The 16,027-nt window shown below is 33.5% G+C and overlaps 1 protein-coding gene across 1 annotated transcript; it reads right to left on the bottom strand.

The window, feature by feature from the left end:
- Positions 1 to 14,516: 14,516 nt before the first annotated feature.
- LOC101704749 (olfactory receptor 6K3) lies at positions 14,517 to 15,440 on the bottom strand. Its single transcript, XM_004858764.2, has one exon. The coding sequence runs from the start codon at positions 15,438 to 15,440 to the stop codon at positions 14,517 to 14,519; it is 924 nt and encodes a 307-aa protein (XP_004858821.1).
- Between the last annotated feature and the right edge of the window lie 587 nt (positions 15,441 to 16,027).

Raw genomic sequence — 16,027 nt, 5'->3', positions numbered from 1 at the left:
TTCTAAGCACACATTATTTTCACCATATATATATATATATATATATATATATATATATATATATATATATTCTTCTAACCCATGAACATGAGAGGTCTTTTCATTTTTTGTGTCTTTGATTTCTATCACTGGTCTTTTGTAATTTTCATTGTAGAAATTCTTCACTTCCTTGAGTAAATTTATTTCTATATATCTCAATTTTTGTAGTTATTTTAAATGGGAGTTTTCAAATGGTTTCTCTATCTTCCTTCTTTTCTTTCTTTTTTACAATTCTCTCTCTCTTTCTCTCTCATCTCTCTCTCTCCTTTCTTTTTTCATTGTTGAGTACTGAACCCCAGAAAGTACTTTAAAATCCTGTCATTTGCAACAAAATGGATATGCCATTATGTTACATGAAGTAAGCGAGGCACAGAAAGAAAAATACTGCATCTTCCCTCTCTAATTTGGATAGCCGAAAATGTAGATTTGAGTATAGAATAGTGATTCGTAGACACTGGAAAGGGCAAATAAATGGAGGTTGGATTGTATAAACACATGTTTTGTGCATGTGTTTAAATATACTCAATCCCATTAATATTTATCAGTAACACATATTAATAAAAATAAAATATTTTTAACTGACACACATAAAACCATGCAAAAAATGGTAGCAATAGCTAGGTACCTAAAATTTTTAAATGGCCTTTGTTATGCTTTAGACCTAGAATATTCCACAAAGGTTTCATGTGTTCAGTGAAGAAGACTTTGGAAGTAGATTGAATCATGAGGGTGATATATTCATCAGTGGATAAATGTGTTGTTACCTGTTAGGGGACAGTCAGAAGACCTCGAAGGTCACTCGAGGTGTAACCTGGAAAGATGTATCCCTGTTCTGGCTCTTCTCTTCTCTCTGTCTCTACTTCATGGTTTCTGTGATATGAGCTTTCTTTTATCAGATTCTCTAATAGTGCCCTTCCTGCCTTGGAGCCAGCTGATTATTGCTTGAAACTTCTAAAACTCTGAGCCAAAATAAACCTCTCCTTTAAGTTGTGGGTCTCAGGTATTGTGTTTCAGTGATGAGAAAGTAACTAAGACTGATTTTGGTCACTAGAGTCGGGAATTGCTGTGACTATATCTGACCATGAGGTTGAGAAGCCTTTGGGACTTGTTCATGGGAGGAGTTGGGAAAGGTTTGGGAATACCAGCTAGAGAAGTCATAGAATCAGAAGCTAAGCTTCATGGAAGATTTTGGTCAGAGGTCAGAAAACCAGAATACTCATAAAAATACAGGGAAAAGGCCAGGCTCAGGAGGTTTCAGTTGGGAACAAGAACTTCATGGGCAACTGGGCTCAAGGCCATGTGTACTATGATCTGGCAGAAAAATTGTCTATATTTTGCACATATCCTGAGACTTTGAAGGAGATTGAGATTAAGGACAGAATACCAATTCATCTGGTGGCAGAAATTTCAGCTCATCCCAAATTCAGGATGTACTATAGGTACTGTTCATTATCATTTATCATGAGAACTGTGACCAAAAAGCACAGTTAAATAACCTGAAAACATTTTGCTGGTAGCCAGAAAGGAAGCACCTCTTGGGCCTTATAATGCTAGGGTCAAGGAGAGCTTGATTGCTGATGAGATTAATTTAATTTAATTTAATTTAAGTTATTTTAATTTGCCAAGTACTTATTATCAGGACAATAGGAAAGATGCTTTGAAGGCATTTCAGGAATTATCAAGACCCTGTCCTTCACAGCCTTGGGGGTGAAAATTAGAAAGCTTTCACTTCAGAAAAGAACTGCTGAGCACCCTGCTTGATGAGGGTCATCTAGAGAATTGGTTCACTAGGATTCATTTCATATTGCTCATTCATCCTAGCACTCAGAGGCCTCTGCAGCCATGATCCAAGGGACTTTGGTTACTACTCAAGCTGGCAGCAGACCATGTTGCCATACACATGCTCCTGTTTTTACAAGCATGAAGAATGTAAGAGTTATACAGTCAGGGAAGCTTCCTCTCTGATTTCAGAAAAAGGCTTAGGAGATCCAGCAGAGTGACTCTAAGAGGATATTTCATCAAGTGGCAACAGTAAAGCTGAAAGTACCATGGAAACACCAAGAATTTGGAAATGCCGGGAACATGGAACATATGATAAGGAAAAATGCAGTAAAAGCAGAAACCCCCAAGAGGAAGGTTATGTTGACTGCAACCAGCAAGGATATAGAAGGATATTCCAGTTCACATCTTACCACAACTTGCTCCAAGTATTGGACATGGAGGTACAGGATTTAATATTTGCCCTGCTAGATTTTAGTCTTGCTTTTGTCAGATTATTTTCTATTGCCCTATTTCTTTCCTTTGGAAAAATAATGTTTACCTTGTGCTATTGTATGTAAGCAGTGTTTAACTTTCTTTGTGATTTTTATAGGGTTTCACAGCTAAATGTTTGTGTTGTGTCTCAGAGAAAACTTTGGGCTTGTAATTTTCAGCAATGCTGGAACTTTTAAAGCTTTGGCAACCTTTAGAGATGAACTAAATATATTTTGCATAAAGAGATGGATATGTATCTTTTAGAGGCCAGTGGCAAAATGCTATAATTTAGATCCATAATGTCTCCCCAATGCCTCATGTGCTCAGAGTGGGGCTTTTAGAAGTGATTAGATCATGGAGGTGCTACACTGATAAGTGGATGATATGTCCATAGCTAAATGTGCTGCTTAGAGCTAGGGCCTATTCACAAGAGGCAGGTCACTGCAGAAATCTTCCTCCCTGTCTCCTTCCTTCTCTCTCTGCTTCCTGGGCACTATGATGTGAGCAGCTTTCCTTTGCCAGACTGTTCTACTATGGCCTGCCTGTCTTGGAATCATTGGACCATGGACTAAAACTTCTGAGCCCAAGAATCAAAATCATCCTCTCCTTTGAGTTGCAGATGTTAAGTATTTTGTCTCAGGGATGAGAAAGTGAATGAAACAGCCTCCCTTCTTCAAATAAAAATATGATTAGTTTTTTTCCAAGAAAAATATTTTTATGTGTAGGTTATATATAAATATTCATGTATAAAAGATTAAGAATCGTAACTATATTGCCTCAATTAACTTTTACACTGTGAATATACTTGTGCAATTCTATACAATGAAGTGTATGAATTTTACTATTTCTAGTTTGCTAACTTGTATTTCAAGGTTATGATTGTAGATTTTCAACTGTTTCTTTTAATTCTTTTAATTTTTGCCTTACAAACCTTAAGTCTATGCTTGAAACACATAAACTTAAAATTACGTTTTTTTCATGAAGTGGAACCTATATATTAAATTTTTTCTATTTCCAATAATTCTTGATTTCAATTTATTTTATTCTGATATTAATATCATTATGCAAGTTAATTTGATATTTTCATATTTTCATATCCACAGGTCTGTATTCATATATTTAAAGAACATTCCTTAAAGCAACATGGGAAACATTTGATGATTAAACCAGATAATATCTGTCTTTAAATGAGAATACTAATTCATTTGACTTAAATGTGACCAACTAGATTATACATTGCTATATACTCCCCAAAACTCATGTTTTCTGTCTTCTATGGCTTGTGGGGATTTTATTGCCCCCTTTCAGTGCTGGGGATTGAATTCTTGATCTTGTACATTATAGGCACACACTATCCCACAGTACTACATTCCCAGACCCATTTTTAAAATATTATTTTCTCTTTTTTTAGATTATTACTTACACATTTTTACTAAAACTTTAGACATTACCTTAGATATTAAAAATACTTATTAATCCATCAATATAAATTAGTCTTTTAAAATTGAATCCCTGGAAACTTGTTAAAAACCTTGAGACTTTAACTCATCTTATCCCATTCTATCTGTCAATTGTCTGATGCCAATAACATAACATCATAGACTAGATGTGTTTTAAAGACAGGTGGCTGTTTTGGCACATGGTTTTGGCACATGCACATGGAGATGGAAAATTGAGTAGCTACATCTCATGATGGCTATTTTCCTGGCAGAATCCTGAGGTGGCACAGGGCATCACATGGCAAGAGACAGGGAGCACAGGTGTGTATATGTATATCCTTTGGACCCTCTCTCTCTTCTTATAAAGGCCCCAGATTGAAATCATGGAGGTTTCACCCTGATGACTTTCTAAAATCCTAGTGAACTTCTAAAGGCCCTACCTCTAAACAATACATCAGATTGTTTCTAAACTCTGAATACCTCACAATGGAAATTACATTTCAGCATGGGTTTTGAGGAGACAAATCACATTTAAACAATAGCACCTCCTCATGGATTTTGTGTTATGGCTTTTCATTAGTTCTTTATAAATTTTAAATCTCACATAGAATTAGTAGTAGTATCAGTACTACTTAGATTTTATATAATCCACAAGGCTATCCTTTCTTTTTTTTCCCCTCTTTCTAATTTTTCCATTGGGACAGGTTCCTTCTGTCCAAAAGGACTTTTTACATATGTTTGGTGCTTTTAAAAAGTCTCTACATTTTTCTATTTTTACTGAATTTTCAAAGGATATATTTATTGGGTATAGGAATATATAGTTTTGTTTTGTTTTGTTTGGCACTTTGAAAAGTCATACCACTGGCTTCTGGCTTTCAGTAGTTCTGTTTAAAATTCAGTTCCCAAAGTGCTTCTCTGAAAATTATATATCCTAAATAACTCCCTTCCAATTACTTCACAGTTTTCTCTTTATCTTTGATTTTTAACAGTGCTACTAGATAATATGCTTTTCATATTCTCTATAACTTTCTTAGGTCTTTGTGATAATTTTGGAATTTTTTTTCACCTATTGCTTCAATTATTCCTTCTATTTACCACTCCTCATTTTTTCTATGGCTTGTTCTTGTTAGCATGAAACAGGTTCTATATGTCCTTTGTATTTGTTGTAAATTTGTGTTTAATGTTTTTAATCCCTCTATATTTTATTCTGGAATTCTTTTTCAGTGAGAGATTTTTAAGTTCATTAATTCTTTTTTGCCTGTGTCTAGTATTCTATTTAAAATATCTATTCAATTATTATCCTTGGTTACTATATTTTTAATTTTTGGAAATTTCATTGGTTCCCTTTAAGATTCCAATTTTCAGCTTAATAATGCATTTATACATTTTAAACATATAATCTCAAATTAAGAGCCGTGTCTGTGATGGTTAATCCATGTTTGTTTGTTTGTTTTGAAGCAGAATCTATGTAGCCCAGGGTAGCCTTGAACTTCCTGTTCAGTCCAGTGTCTGGTCCCTGGCCCTTTTCTCTCTGAGATTCTTCCATTCTCTCTGGGTCCAGTAAAGTGAACATCCAAAGCTCTTTGCCATGTTATCTAGGCCTTGGAGCTAGCTGACCATAGAGTAAAACCACGAGCCAAATTAAAAGCCTCTCATCTCTTAAATGTAGGTATCAGTTATTTTGTCCCAGTGATGGAAAAGTGACTGTACAATCCCTGACAACTTTAATGTGTAGATTCTTACAAACCTGCTTCTATTATTTGATCTTCCTTTTAATTTTTGGTCATGGGAATATTCTTTTTATTCTGATTTTGAAAATAATATTAAAAGCCAGAAATTATTTATGGAAAATTATATAAAAGTTATATGGTCCATAGATTATGTTATACTTCTTAAAGAACACTAACATTTGTTTCTGGCAAATGGTCAGTTAAATTATCTTACTCACTATGAATTTGCCTGATTATAAGATAGACGTTGACATTTGTACAGTCTAGTTCACTTCTTAAAAATCTTACTGCAAGAAAAGAGCACTTTGAGACTCTTTGGTGATCGTAGTGTATATTTGTTAGTGCTTTCTCTTTGCTAGATAGTACTCCAATTCTTTACTGAAATTCTTTTCTGAAATTTACTGAAATTCTTTGTCTCTTTGCTACATTCTGTTTAGTTTCTCAGCCTCTGGGAACTCATTATCAGTGGAGCTCCATCTCTGATCAAATTTCCCTTCATCTAATTGCCTAATAACATATTTCTCAGATTATATTTCCATCATATGTCATATGACTGTATTGAAATTTAAATTTAAAAAAAATTTGGCCTATGTGGAGTCTACTAGCTAATTAGAATTTTTTTCCAGACCACTATTTGTTCAATATTAGTTTTGAAAATCTTTCTAAAACAAATAACATCCTCTGATGTTTTGTTAATGCTTGATTTTTTTTTAATTATATGGAAAAATGTTTAAGTACTTTTCAGTTTTTCTTTGGTTGAGTTCTACTATATTTGAATATTATTATAATTTTTTCCCTTGCATTGTTTTTCTTTGAATAATTTTAATTTTTTATATGTGTGTGTTTGATAATAAAGTTATACATTTAAAAAATTCCCTTCATCTAAAATTTTCCTTTCTCTTTGAAAAACACTTAAGGAAAATGTAGTTTTTCATATGAATGAAACCTCACTCTGTTTCCCTTCTTTGATGGATCTTAGCCATTAAGTGCCCACAACTGTTGATATTACCTATCTCCAAGCAGTTTTAAATTTTTATTCACCTTCCACATAATTTTTAGTGAAAATCTAAGTGTAATAAAATTTTTTTAGTTAGAAATATAAGTAATTTTTAAGGCAGTTTCTAGTATAACCATTTTATTGGTTTATTTTCTCTTCAGCATGCTATGCTCTTTCTTTCAGGAGTCTCCTTTTCATTAATATTATATTTTTCCTAGAATTTATTTTTCATGTCATAATTCTTAAGAAAATATTTTGCTTTTAATTTTTTCTTTCACTTTTATAATATCAAGTAAAAATTCTAAAACTCTAGTTTTTAGGACTAGTGAGGTTTCTCTTTACTTCTTTCATTGCATTGTTATATTACATATTTATTTTTATTTCTGACTAACCTTAGTATCACAGACTGGTACATTTCATATATGGTAATATAATTTTCTATATAATTCCATAGTATATTTAAATTTAAATTATTAAAATCATTTTGTGATTCTTAGGATGATTCATGTTTAAATATTTGCTATTACTGATAGAATGCTTTTATCTTTAAAATGACATTAGCCCTATCCAACTATAACATCATTACCTTGAAATGTGGATCTCACATACACACCTACACACACACACACACCTACACACACACACACACACACACACACACAGAGCACATGCTAAATACACAAATGCATACACATATTTGGCATTGGGGAAGTGAGGTTAGGGGATGCAGGAGCTTTGAAAAGAAGACACATATATACATATATCTTCACATAAAAATTTTACTTGCATTTTTAAGGTGGCTGTAATTAATTATCTGCAAAATAGTTTTTTCCAATGGTCAAATGATAAACTTTCAGATCTTAATCTCTTGAGGTAAATTTCCTTAGAGCTTTATGGTATGCCATATCCATGTTTTACTAATTTTCAAATTAAAATTTACTAGTTAGAAATATAGTATATTAAAAAATTAATTTTCCCTGGGTTTCCTCATTTTTAGTTTACCTTATAATCTTTTAAAATATGCTTATAGAATGGGTTTTACATCTTTTTATAAATTACTAAAATTATGAAAGGCAAATTATCCTTTTTTATATATATAGTGACTGTATATAAATATATACATATATTGTCAGGTTGGGGAATAAAGAAAGCACATATTTGTCTCATAAATTTGGCTTTAGGAGAAAACAAATTGCTACACCCTTCTTCCCATTTGCAGTGTCTTTAGAGAAATAAGATAATCACAGTATATTCATGATCATTTTCACTTTTAATGCTTTCATTCCAATATACAATAATATCATATCAAAAACTATATATTTTAGGTTAGGTATATTTCCTGTTTGCTGATTTTTATAGAAGGAGGGATGGTCTGGTTGAACTATGTAAGATAAAGTAAATGCCTACTGAAATACGTTTCAGTCATAAAAGGAACAGAAACAAGTTTTTGTGCCCTCTCCCCCTGCCCTGTGGTTGCTCCCTAGAATTCTAGAATTAAAATTATATTCTATGGTCTCCATGTGGATTTTCCTGCATTCATGGTTTCCTTCCAACCCAGGCTGCTGGAAACTTAGAATGTTAGTGCATCACTTTTAAATTCTGGTTGCCCATGGAAAAATAATACCAAGTCCCCAGGGATGCTACTCTGAAGCTATGGAATTCAACTCTTGATCAATTACAGGTTTTCTTTGGTGCATCTTTTGCTTGTTTCTGCTTTTGTTTTCACTTTTCATGATTAATTGGATTCAATTTTAAAAGTTAGAAACAGTTTAAACCAGTAACTATGATTGAAACTTGTAATCCCATCAAAGACTTGTCATTCCCAGCTTCATTAACAGTAGCATTTTAGTTTTAATTTAATGATTCCCTTGTAAGATTAGAGCTCCAATGCTTATGGCGAAAAATGTTTGTAGCCTGTATGTTACAAGCAATCAATAATGTGCTTTTATTTTTTCCTCTTTTGGTTGTGGGATCCTAAACTAGAACTTTTGAAGCCAAAATGTCTCAGCTCTACTTACCATGCCATCCATCAAATGAAGACTTAGCACAACTGTCTAGGCCAGCCACTTTCTAAACTAGAGTTAATTATAACCCCCTCTCACCAATTTTCTCCTAGCTTTGAATTCGCAACACTTTCATTAAAAATAATAGTTCAAATTGTCTTTCCAAAAGGCCCTTTTCTTATCTCTATTGAATTTCCCTAAGTCTTAGTTCATTTGTACTTTGGCTACCAGAAATTACTCAAATTTTGCCTATTGAACACATACTTCCCTATTTCTCAGAACTTACACAATTTTTGATGTTATTTTCAGGGGGATTATTGTGATACGTGCTAGGAAGGGTTATTTCGTTTTGTGTCTATATGTTCATATACTGATACGATCAACATTGAATTTCTCAAAAGAGTCAGAACTATTATTATTATTCTTTCTAGGTTTAGAACCTAAAAGAAATTATTGAGACTTTGACTTTGGTCATTTTACTGGACTTTTGGAGAAGGAAACATAACCATGTGAGAAAATAATTATCATCTTCATAGATAAAATTTTACTTGCATTATTAACATAAGCATAATTATTGTGCATAAACTATGACAGAAAATAAAATTATGGCAATAGTGGTAGATACGGAAAGTAGGGGAAACTCTTTAGTTAAAATAGTTAAGAAGTTAAATGACTCATGTTTTCTAAAAACTCATTCAATAGATGTACAGTGGACATTTGATTATAGTTAAAGAAAGTAAAGATGCTTAGCGTAGAAAGGCAAACAATAACTAAAATATGTATCTATGTATACCAAAGTATATTTTAGTAAATAAAACTCTGCATTATAGTTTTCTACTAAAAATTCTAGCAATATTGATAATTTAATCTTATTAAATATGTGTGCTTATTAATGTAATGAAGTTAACTACATAACTAAAAATACAAATTAATTTATCTTAATTTTATTTCAGAATTTTCTTAGGTACCTACTTCTGGACAAACTCAATGAGTTATGAGCCATAATTAAACAAACAACTTTCCCAAGATCTGTTACCAGGATGAAGACATAATACCTCAGAGCAAATGGCCAGTTTCTAATGGGTAAACCCTGAATTCTAACCCTACAAGGGAACCATTAGACTAAAAGGCTGTATTCAGCCTCTTGTTAGTCATTTGAAAAATGGGATTAAAAATAGTACCAAAAGATTTTAACAGTATTCGGTAGACAACTTCTGAAAGAAGTAATCAAATCCAACTCACCACATTTCTCCTTCTCCTTTAATACTTGCCTTCTCCTCTAACATTACACTGATAGTATTCTGCCAATTCATAATGGAAATTACTCAGTCAGCTGTGGCATTTAACACAGCTCATTACCTCTGGTGAAGACTTTTTTCTATTTCCATGACTGTTCTCAATAGATGTGATTTCCAACTGGTCTTCAGAGACAGTTCTGGCTTTGACTTCTGTTTCATTAATTTTTTCTTGTACTCCCATTTTTACTGTGCCTCTTATTTCTCATATTAATTTATGTCCTTCTTTTAAACTTTTCATGCCAAAGGTTTTTTTCAGGTTTCCATCATCCATTCTAACCACTTATACCTCTATATGCTCTCTTGATGATCTCGTTAACTTACAAAGATTTCAAGTATTCACGCATTTAAGTGTTTTTCTCCATCCAATCTCTTTTTCATAAGATTCAAGTTAACATACCTAACAGTCTTTTGCTTCACTTAGAATTCTCCAAATTCATTCATCCCTTGAAACCTAATTCATACTTCTTTTCTGAAATTACAATGCCTCCTATGTGTGCTACTTTGTCTGACTTGAATATATCACACCTCTCCCTCCTCTGCCCTCTATTTTTACATAGAAGCAATATCTATCACTGGTTAAAAGTCTGGATATCAGAAACAAATTTCTATCACTTAAATTCTCTGTGACTTATCAAAGTACTAAGCTTCATATTCCTTTAATCTCCTGTTTGTAAGTGGAGAAAATATTAATATGAGCTCATTTGAGAATGACTGAAGTGATTAATAACAGGACAATATGGTATTATTGAGTCACTGCCATGGGTACTATCCTAGGCACCTATGATAGCATCTCGCTTGCCTATAATGTTCTCATGAGAAGATTATTAATCTCCTTTATACAGATGAGAAAAGTTAGGCACACATAGGTTAGAAACTTCTCAAGGCAATTTAACTAATATAGGGTAAAGCTGAAATCTAAATCTGTGTGCTGTTTCTCTAGAGAAAGTAGCTAGCTTTCAGGCACTTGCCCATGACTACCACTTTATGTAAATGTATTAGAAATGCTTACTGTGGCATTAGGAATAAACAGTACTCCGAATGTTGGGTGTTATTAGGTCAGAGTTCCTGTACTGTAGCATTTATCATTCTCCAATGCCAACTTACTTGTATTACCTTCCACAGATTATGAGTTCCTCTTTTAGGGCAGTTAATGTCTTTTATGTCTCACAGCCCCTAGAACAAGGTTGGAAAGCAAAAAATAGCATCAAATACCTTGGTACTGGGTCACCAGGTACAATATAATTGAACTTACAAGAAAGTCATGATAAGTGAACAAAGAAAATTGGGGAGTTTTTGAGAAGGAAGTGTGACAGTTCAGTTCTAATGAGAGTCCTAGCTGAGTCTGGACTAAATGATTTCTCAGAAGCTGGCATCATAAATGTACCATTCTTTTTCATATATTTCCATGGATTACTCTTATGCATGATAACCCAAGCTTTAGCCATCTGCACTCACCTCTGCCTAAGAACATAGGGACTCCTCGGCCTCTCTGGGCCTCTCCATCCTTGATTTCCTTCAATCTCTACATTTATATTGACCACACAGGCATGTAGAGAATAGCAGGAAGGGGAAGTGAAGTCTGCAGGGGATTCCTCCCTGGTACTGTGATTGAGAAGATCATCTTCTCTCACGAGGTTAATTAATTTACTCTCATTAGACTTCCAGATCAAAGTTGTCAATAAGTGTAGTTCTCCTGATTACATCCATCTTCTCAAATGTAAATTACTTTCTCGAGTATATTCATTATTTTCTTTGCTGTTCTTGAGTGTACCAGGGTGCAGTGCAAAGTATTTTGTCATGGTCCTGCCCTTTCTATAAGAACACACAGAGGTAGAAAGTGCTAAAAATAATTTTGACACCAGGATTCTTTAAAAATGATTTAATAAAAAATAAGGCCATTCCACAATAAACCTGGCATTAAGGCTTTTGATGTGATTTTAGAGAAAGTGAAGGAATAGTTTCATTTTCTTCCTTATTGTACAAATGTTTGGGTTTCTTGGGCCTTAAAACTCATGCTGGTCCTGCTGACCTCTCTATTGTGAGTCAACATATTAACTTTTGTTACAGTATTCTATATTTTATGCACTTAATCCACTGCTCTCAGTTCTCTCTCTCCTTTTACATTTCCCAAAAATTCTTATCATTTCATCTTCTCCTTGGAAATATGTACCAGTTTCTGAGATAAGAAGACATGCTTTCTTCGTGCCTTAGTTTGACTTTTCTTCCTATATCTTGGGGGAAGTAATTTGACTTATTAAGTAATTTCTTATATCTCTTTTCCTGAAATCTGAAACTGCCTTCAGCCCCAATGTTGTTTCTAGTCATTTGTTGTAACGCTAAACAATCTCTTTTGATCTGACAGATCAAATATTATCATTTTCCTATTTGCTTTTGCTTTTGTTTTGAGAGACAGGGTTCCACCATGTAGTCCTGGCTGGGTTTGAACTCTCAATCCTCAGCACAGTCTCTGAGTGTGGGTGTTACAGGCCTGACCCACCACACCCAGCATTCAAGTGTTCTTAAGTTCAAGAATAGTTTTCTTTAATTATTTTCTTCTGCCTTAATTTTTCTTTTCGGAACTCTTATAATCCCATATTTGATGTATTGAGTATATTAAGATATTCCTCAAATAATTTTTAAATCTTTTTTCATGTAATATTTGTCTCTTCATGTGACTTCTATAAATTTTGAGACTTTTTTCTACATAACATTCTAGGTCATTAATTCAATTTTTGTAGTAGTTCAACTTATTATTCAATATCAAAATTATATTTTATGGTTGGTATTTTAAATTTGCCTATTTTTTTCTAAGAACTGCCATCTTCAAAGAACTCACTGAATTTTATTTTAATAATTATGTTGTTTTTTATTAATATTGTTATTTGCATATATTAATGGATCTGAATGATATTCAACACATACCTACAGCATGTACTGATCATATCCAGTCTCCATTTATCCTCCCCCCCAACTTCTCAACCTCCAGTAATCACCTAAATTGAGATAAACATTTTAGCATTCACTTAAGAGAGAGAAATATTATTCTTGCTTTTCTGCATCAGGTTTTTCACGTAATATAATGTTTTCTAGTTTTATGTACTTTGCTACAAATAACAGGATTCCATGCTTTCTTTGTGATTAAATAATATTTCATTGTGTATGTAGTTAATATTTCGTTTATCTATTCACCCACTGATGATTAGATTTACTCCATGTGTTGTATTTTCTTTTATTGTAATTACTGATTTTGTGATTTTTTTCTCAGCAAGTTCATTATTGGTATACAAAACTTCTACTCTTTTTAAAGTTCATTTGTATCTTGCAACATTAATTCATTTATCATTTCTAATAATATTTTGGTGGATTAAAGTTTTTCTATATAGAATCATATGGTCTCCAAACTGAGATAGTTTGACACCTTACCTTTTTATTTGTGTGCATTTTATTTCTTTCTCTTGCCCAATTGTTCTAAAACATTTATTATGTTGGGGCACAGCCCTACTTTACAGAATTTTTTCAAGGTTTTTATCATCAAGACATGTTCAATTTTATTGAATGCTTTTTCTGCATCTATTGAGATAGTCATATTATTTATTTTCATCTTCCTGATGTGATGTATTATACTTGTTGATTTGCCTATGCTTAGATGAAACAAAGTTGATCACAATGCACGATTGTTTTGACAAGCTGTGAATTTGATTTACTGGTATTTTGTTGAGAATTTTGCATCTCTGTTCATCAAGGAATTTGGTCTGTGGTTTTCTCTTTTTGTTGTGTCCTTATTTGGATTTGGTAATAGGGGAACGCTGGCTTTATAGAATGAGCTGAGAAATATTCTGTACTTTTCAATTCTTTGGAATAGTTTAAGAAGACATGGTATTTTTGTTTTGTAAATTCAGCTCTGAGGCTCTCTAGTCCTGTGATTTTTCTTTGTTAGGAAATATTTACTACTGATTCAATTTCATTACTTGTTATTTGTCTATTCAAGTTTTTTATGTTGTCTTGATTCAATGTCAGTGGGTCATATGTTTACAGAAATATCCATTTCTTCTAAGTTTTTCAATTTGTTAGCAGAAATTTAAGCATAGCTAAGTATTCCTGAGTATATGATTTTATTTTTAATATATCATGCTTTATTATAGCATTCTTTAAACCTCAATAACAAATGGCAGCAATTAGTGGCAAATAATAAGTTTACATTTATTTTGCAACTGTTCTTATGAAATATGTTAAGCCTAGCACAAAGTAACTCATTTAATATTCATAATAACATATAAAGTCCTAATTTTAAAATATATTACTTTCATAGTCATAGATAATAAAACTAGGATGCAGAGAATTTAATTAATAACTTATTCAAGGTCACAAAATTAGTAATGATACCACTGAAATACAAACTTTAATCTTTTCTGCAAATCTTATTCTAATTACCATATTTTATAATCTTTATATATCATTAACCTTATATAAAATGATAAAAATGATAACAGTGTTTATATAAAAGTAATAAAGTTAATGTTCATAAAAACATATTTTAATGGTTAAACCAAATTTCCCTTTTATAGTTTATTCATTTACAGGAGGATACACAAGCAATACGTACTATTTTAATGAAACATGTATAAATAACATAAATACATACATGGCAAGTACTAGAGTAAAAAAAATCAATGTGACAGTGAATGATTAAATGCCAATTTTAGGTTCATACATACGAGTAACATCTACAATGAAAAGGCCTCATGAGCAGTAAATATCTAAGAGCAGAGAAGTTTCTTAATTGCAATTTTCATGTCCTTATTCCTCAAACTATAGATGATAGGGTTGAAAAAGGGTGCAAGAACTGCAAACATCAGTGCAAAGGCTCTGTCCAAAATTGGTGGGAAAGTGGCCGAGAAACGCAGGTACATGAGGGAGACACTGCCATAGAACATCAGAAAGACAGTGAGATGAGCTGCACAGGTAGAGAAAGCCTTCCAGCGACCTTCGACAGAGGGAATCCTCAGGATCACAGTGACGATTCTGATATAAGAGATGGTAATAATCAAGACAGCGAAAATGATGGCCACTGCATGGATTACATCCTCAACCAGAATCATGGAAGTGTCTGTGCAGGCCAGGCTCAGCACAGGTCCAAAGTCACAGAAGATCTGGTGGATTTGGTTGGGGCCACAGAATGGCAATGTGGAAATCCATGCAATCTCTGGGAGCAACACAAAAAAGCCAAAGATGCAGGAGCCTGCAGAGAGCAGAGCGCACAGCTGGGGAGTCATGATGGTCGGGTAATGGAGAGGATTACAGATGGCAACATATCTGTCAATTGCCATGGTGGTCAGCAAAATCCCCTCTGAATTTCCCAGTGAATGGAAGAAGTACATCTGTAAGAGGCAGCCAGTCATGGAGATGGTCCTCTGTTTACTGATGAGGTTGGACAGCATCTTGGGAATCGTCGAAGTGGTGTACCAGATCTCCAGGAATGAGAAAATGCTGATGAAATTATACATGGGATTGTGGAGATGAGAATCTATCCTGACTGCAAAAAACACAGTGAGATTCCCAAGAACGATGAATACGTAGATGACAAATAAAGGAATAAAGAAGAAGAGGCTACCATCTTCAAACTGAGGAAATCCAGAGAAGAGAAACTCTGTCACCACAGTAGTTTGATTACTCTTCACCATGGTTTTGGCAATCTTAACTGCTTTGGGTAGAAGAACAGCTCACTTCCTAGGTATAATGTAAAAAGTCAGATGTACTGGTTCGTACCAGTCAAATGAAAAATAAGCTTTAGGTAAATCATAGATTTCTCTTTATTCATAGATTAATAAACAGATTTTCAGTCAGTACCTATTATGTACCCAGCATGTCTGTGAGTTTATTGAATTCGGCAGTAAACAAAGCAGTTTCTACTTTCTTGAAGCTTGTATTCTGATGAAGGATACAAATTGTTCATTGCTTTTTATAATAATTCTCAAAGTTGTTTTGAGTCACATACAAGATTAAATTTTCTAAGGGTCTTTGGCTGCAGATTCAATAAAATATTTAGTTATTTTTCTCCCTATAAAAGCAATGTGGGTGGTGCATAGATCAGGTAGTCCAGGTCTCGTTGTGGGGCTGGCCAGGCCGCCCCCTGACCCTGCTGCCTGAAGGGGTGGCATGGGGGAGGAATGAGGTGGGGTGGGGGAGGGGAGGGGTTGTTGGGGCGTGGCCTGGCCCTGGAGCTGCCCAAGGGTATGTTTGGCCTGTATGAGCTATTCTGATGCGGGGA

Source organism: Heterocephalus glaber, unplaced genomic scaffold (assembly GCF_053883595.1).
Source record: "Heterocephalus glaber isolate CG9 unplaced genomic scaffold, H.glaber_assembly_v1.0 deba00001561, whole genome shotgun sequence".
Lineage (NCBI taxonomy): Eukaryota > Metazoa > Chordata > Mammalia > Rodentia > Bathyergidae > Heterocephalus > Heterocephalus glaber.
The sequence above is the reverse complement of the archived record's forward strand: the minus strand, read 5'-3'. Positions and strand labels throughout refer to the sequence as shown.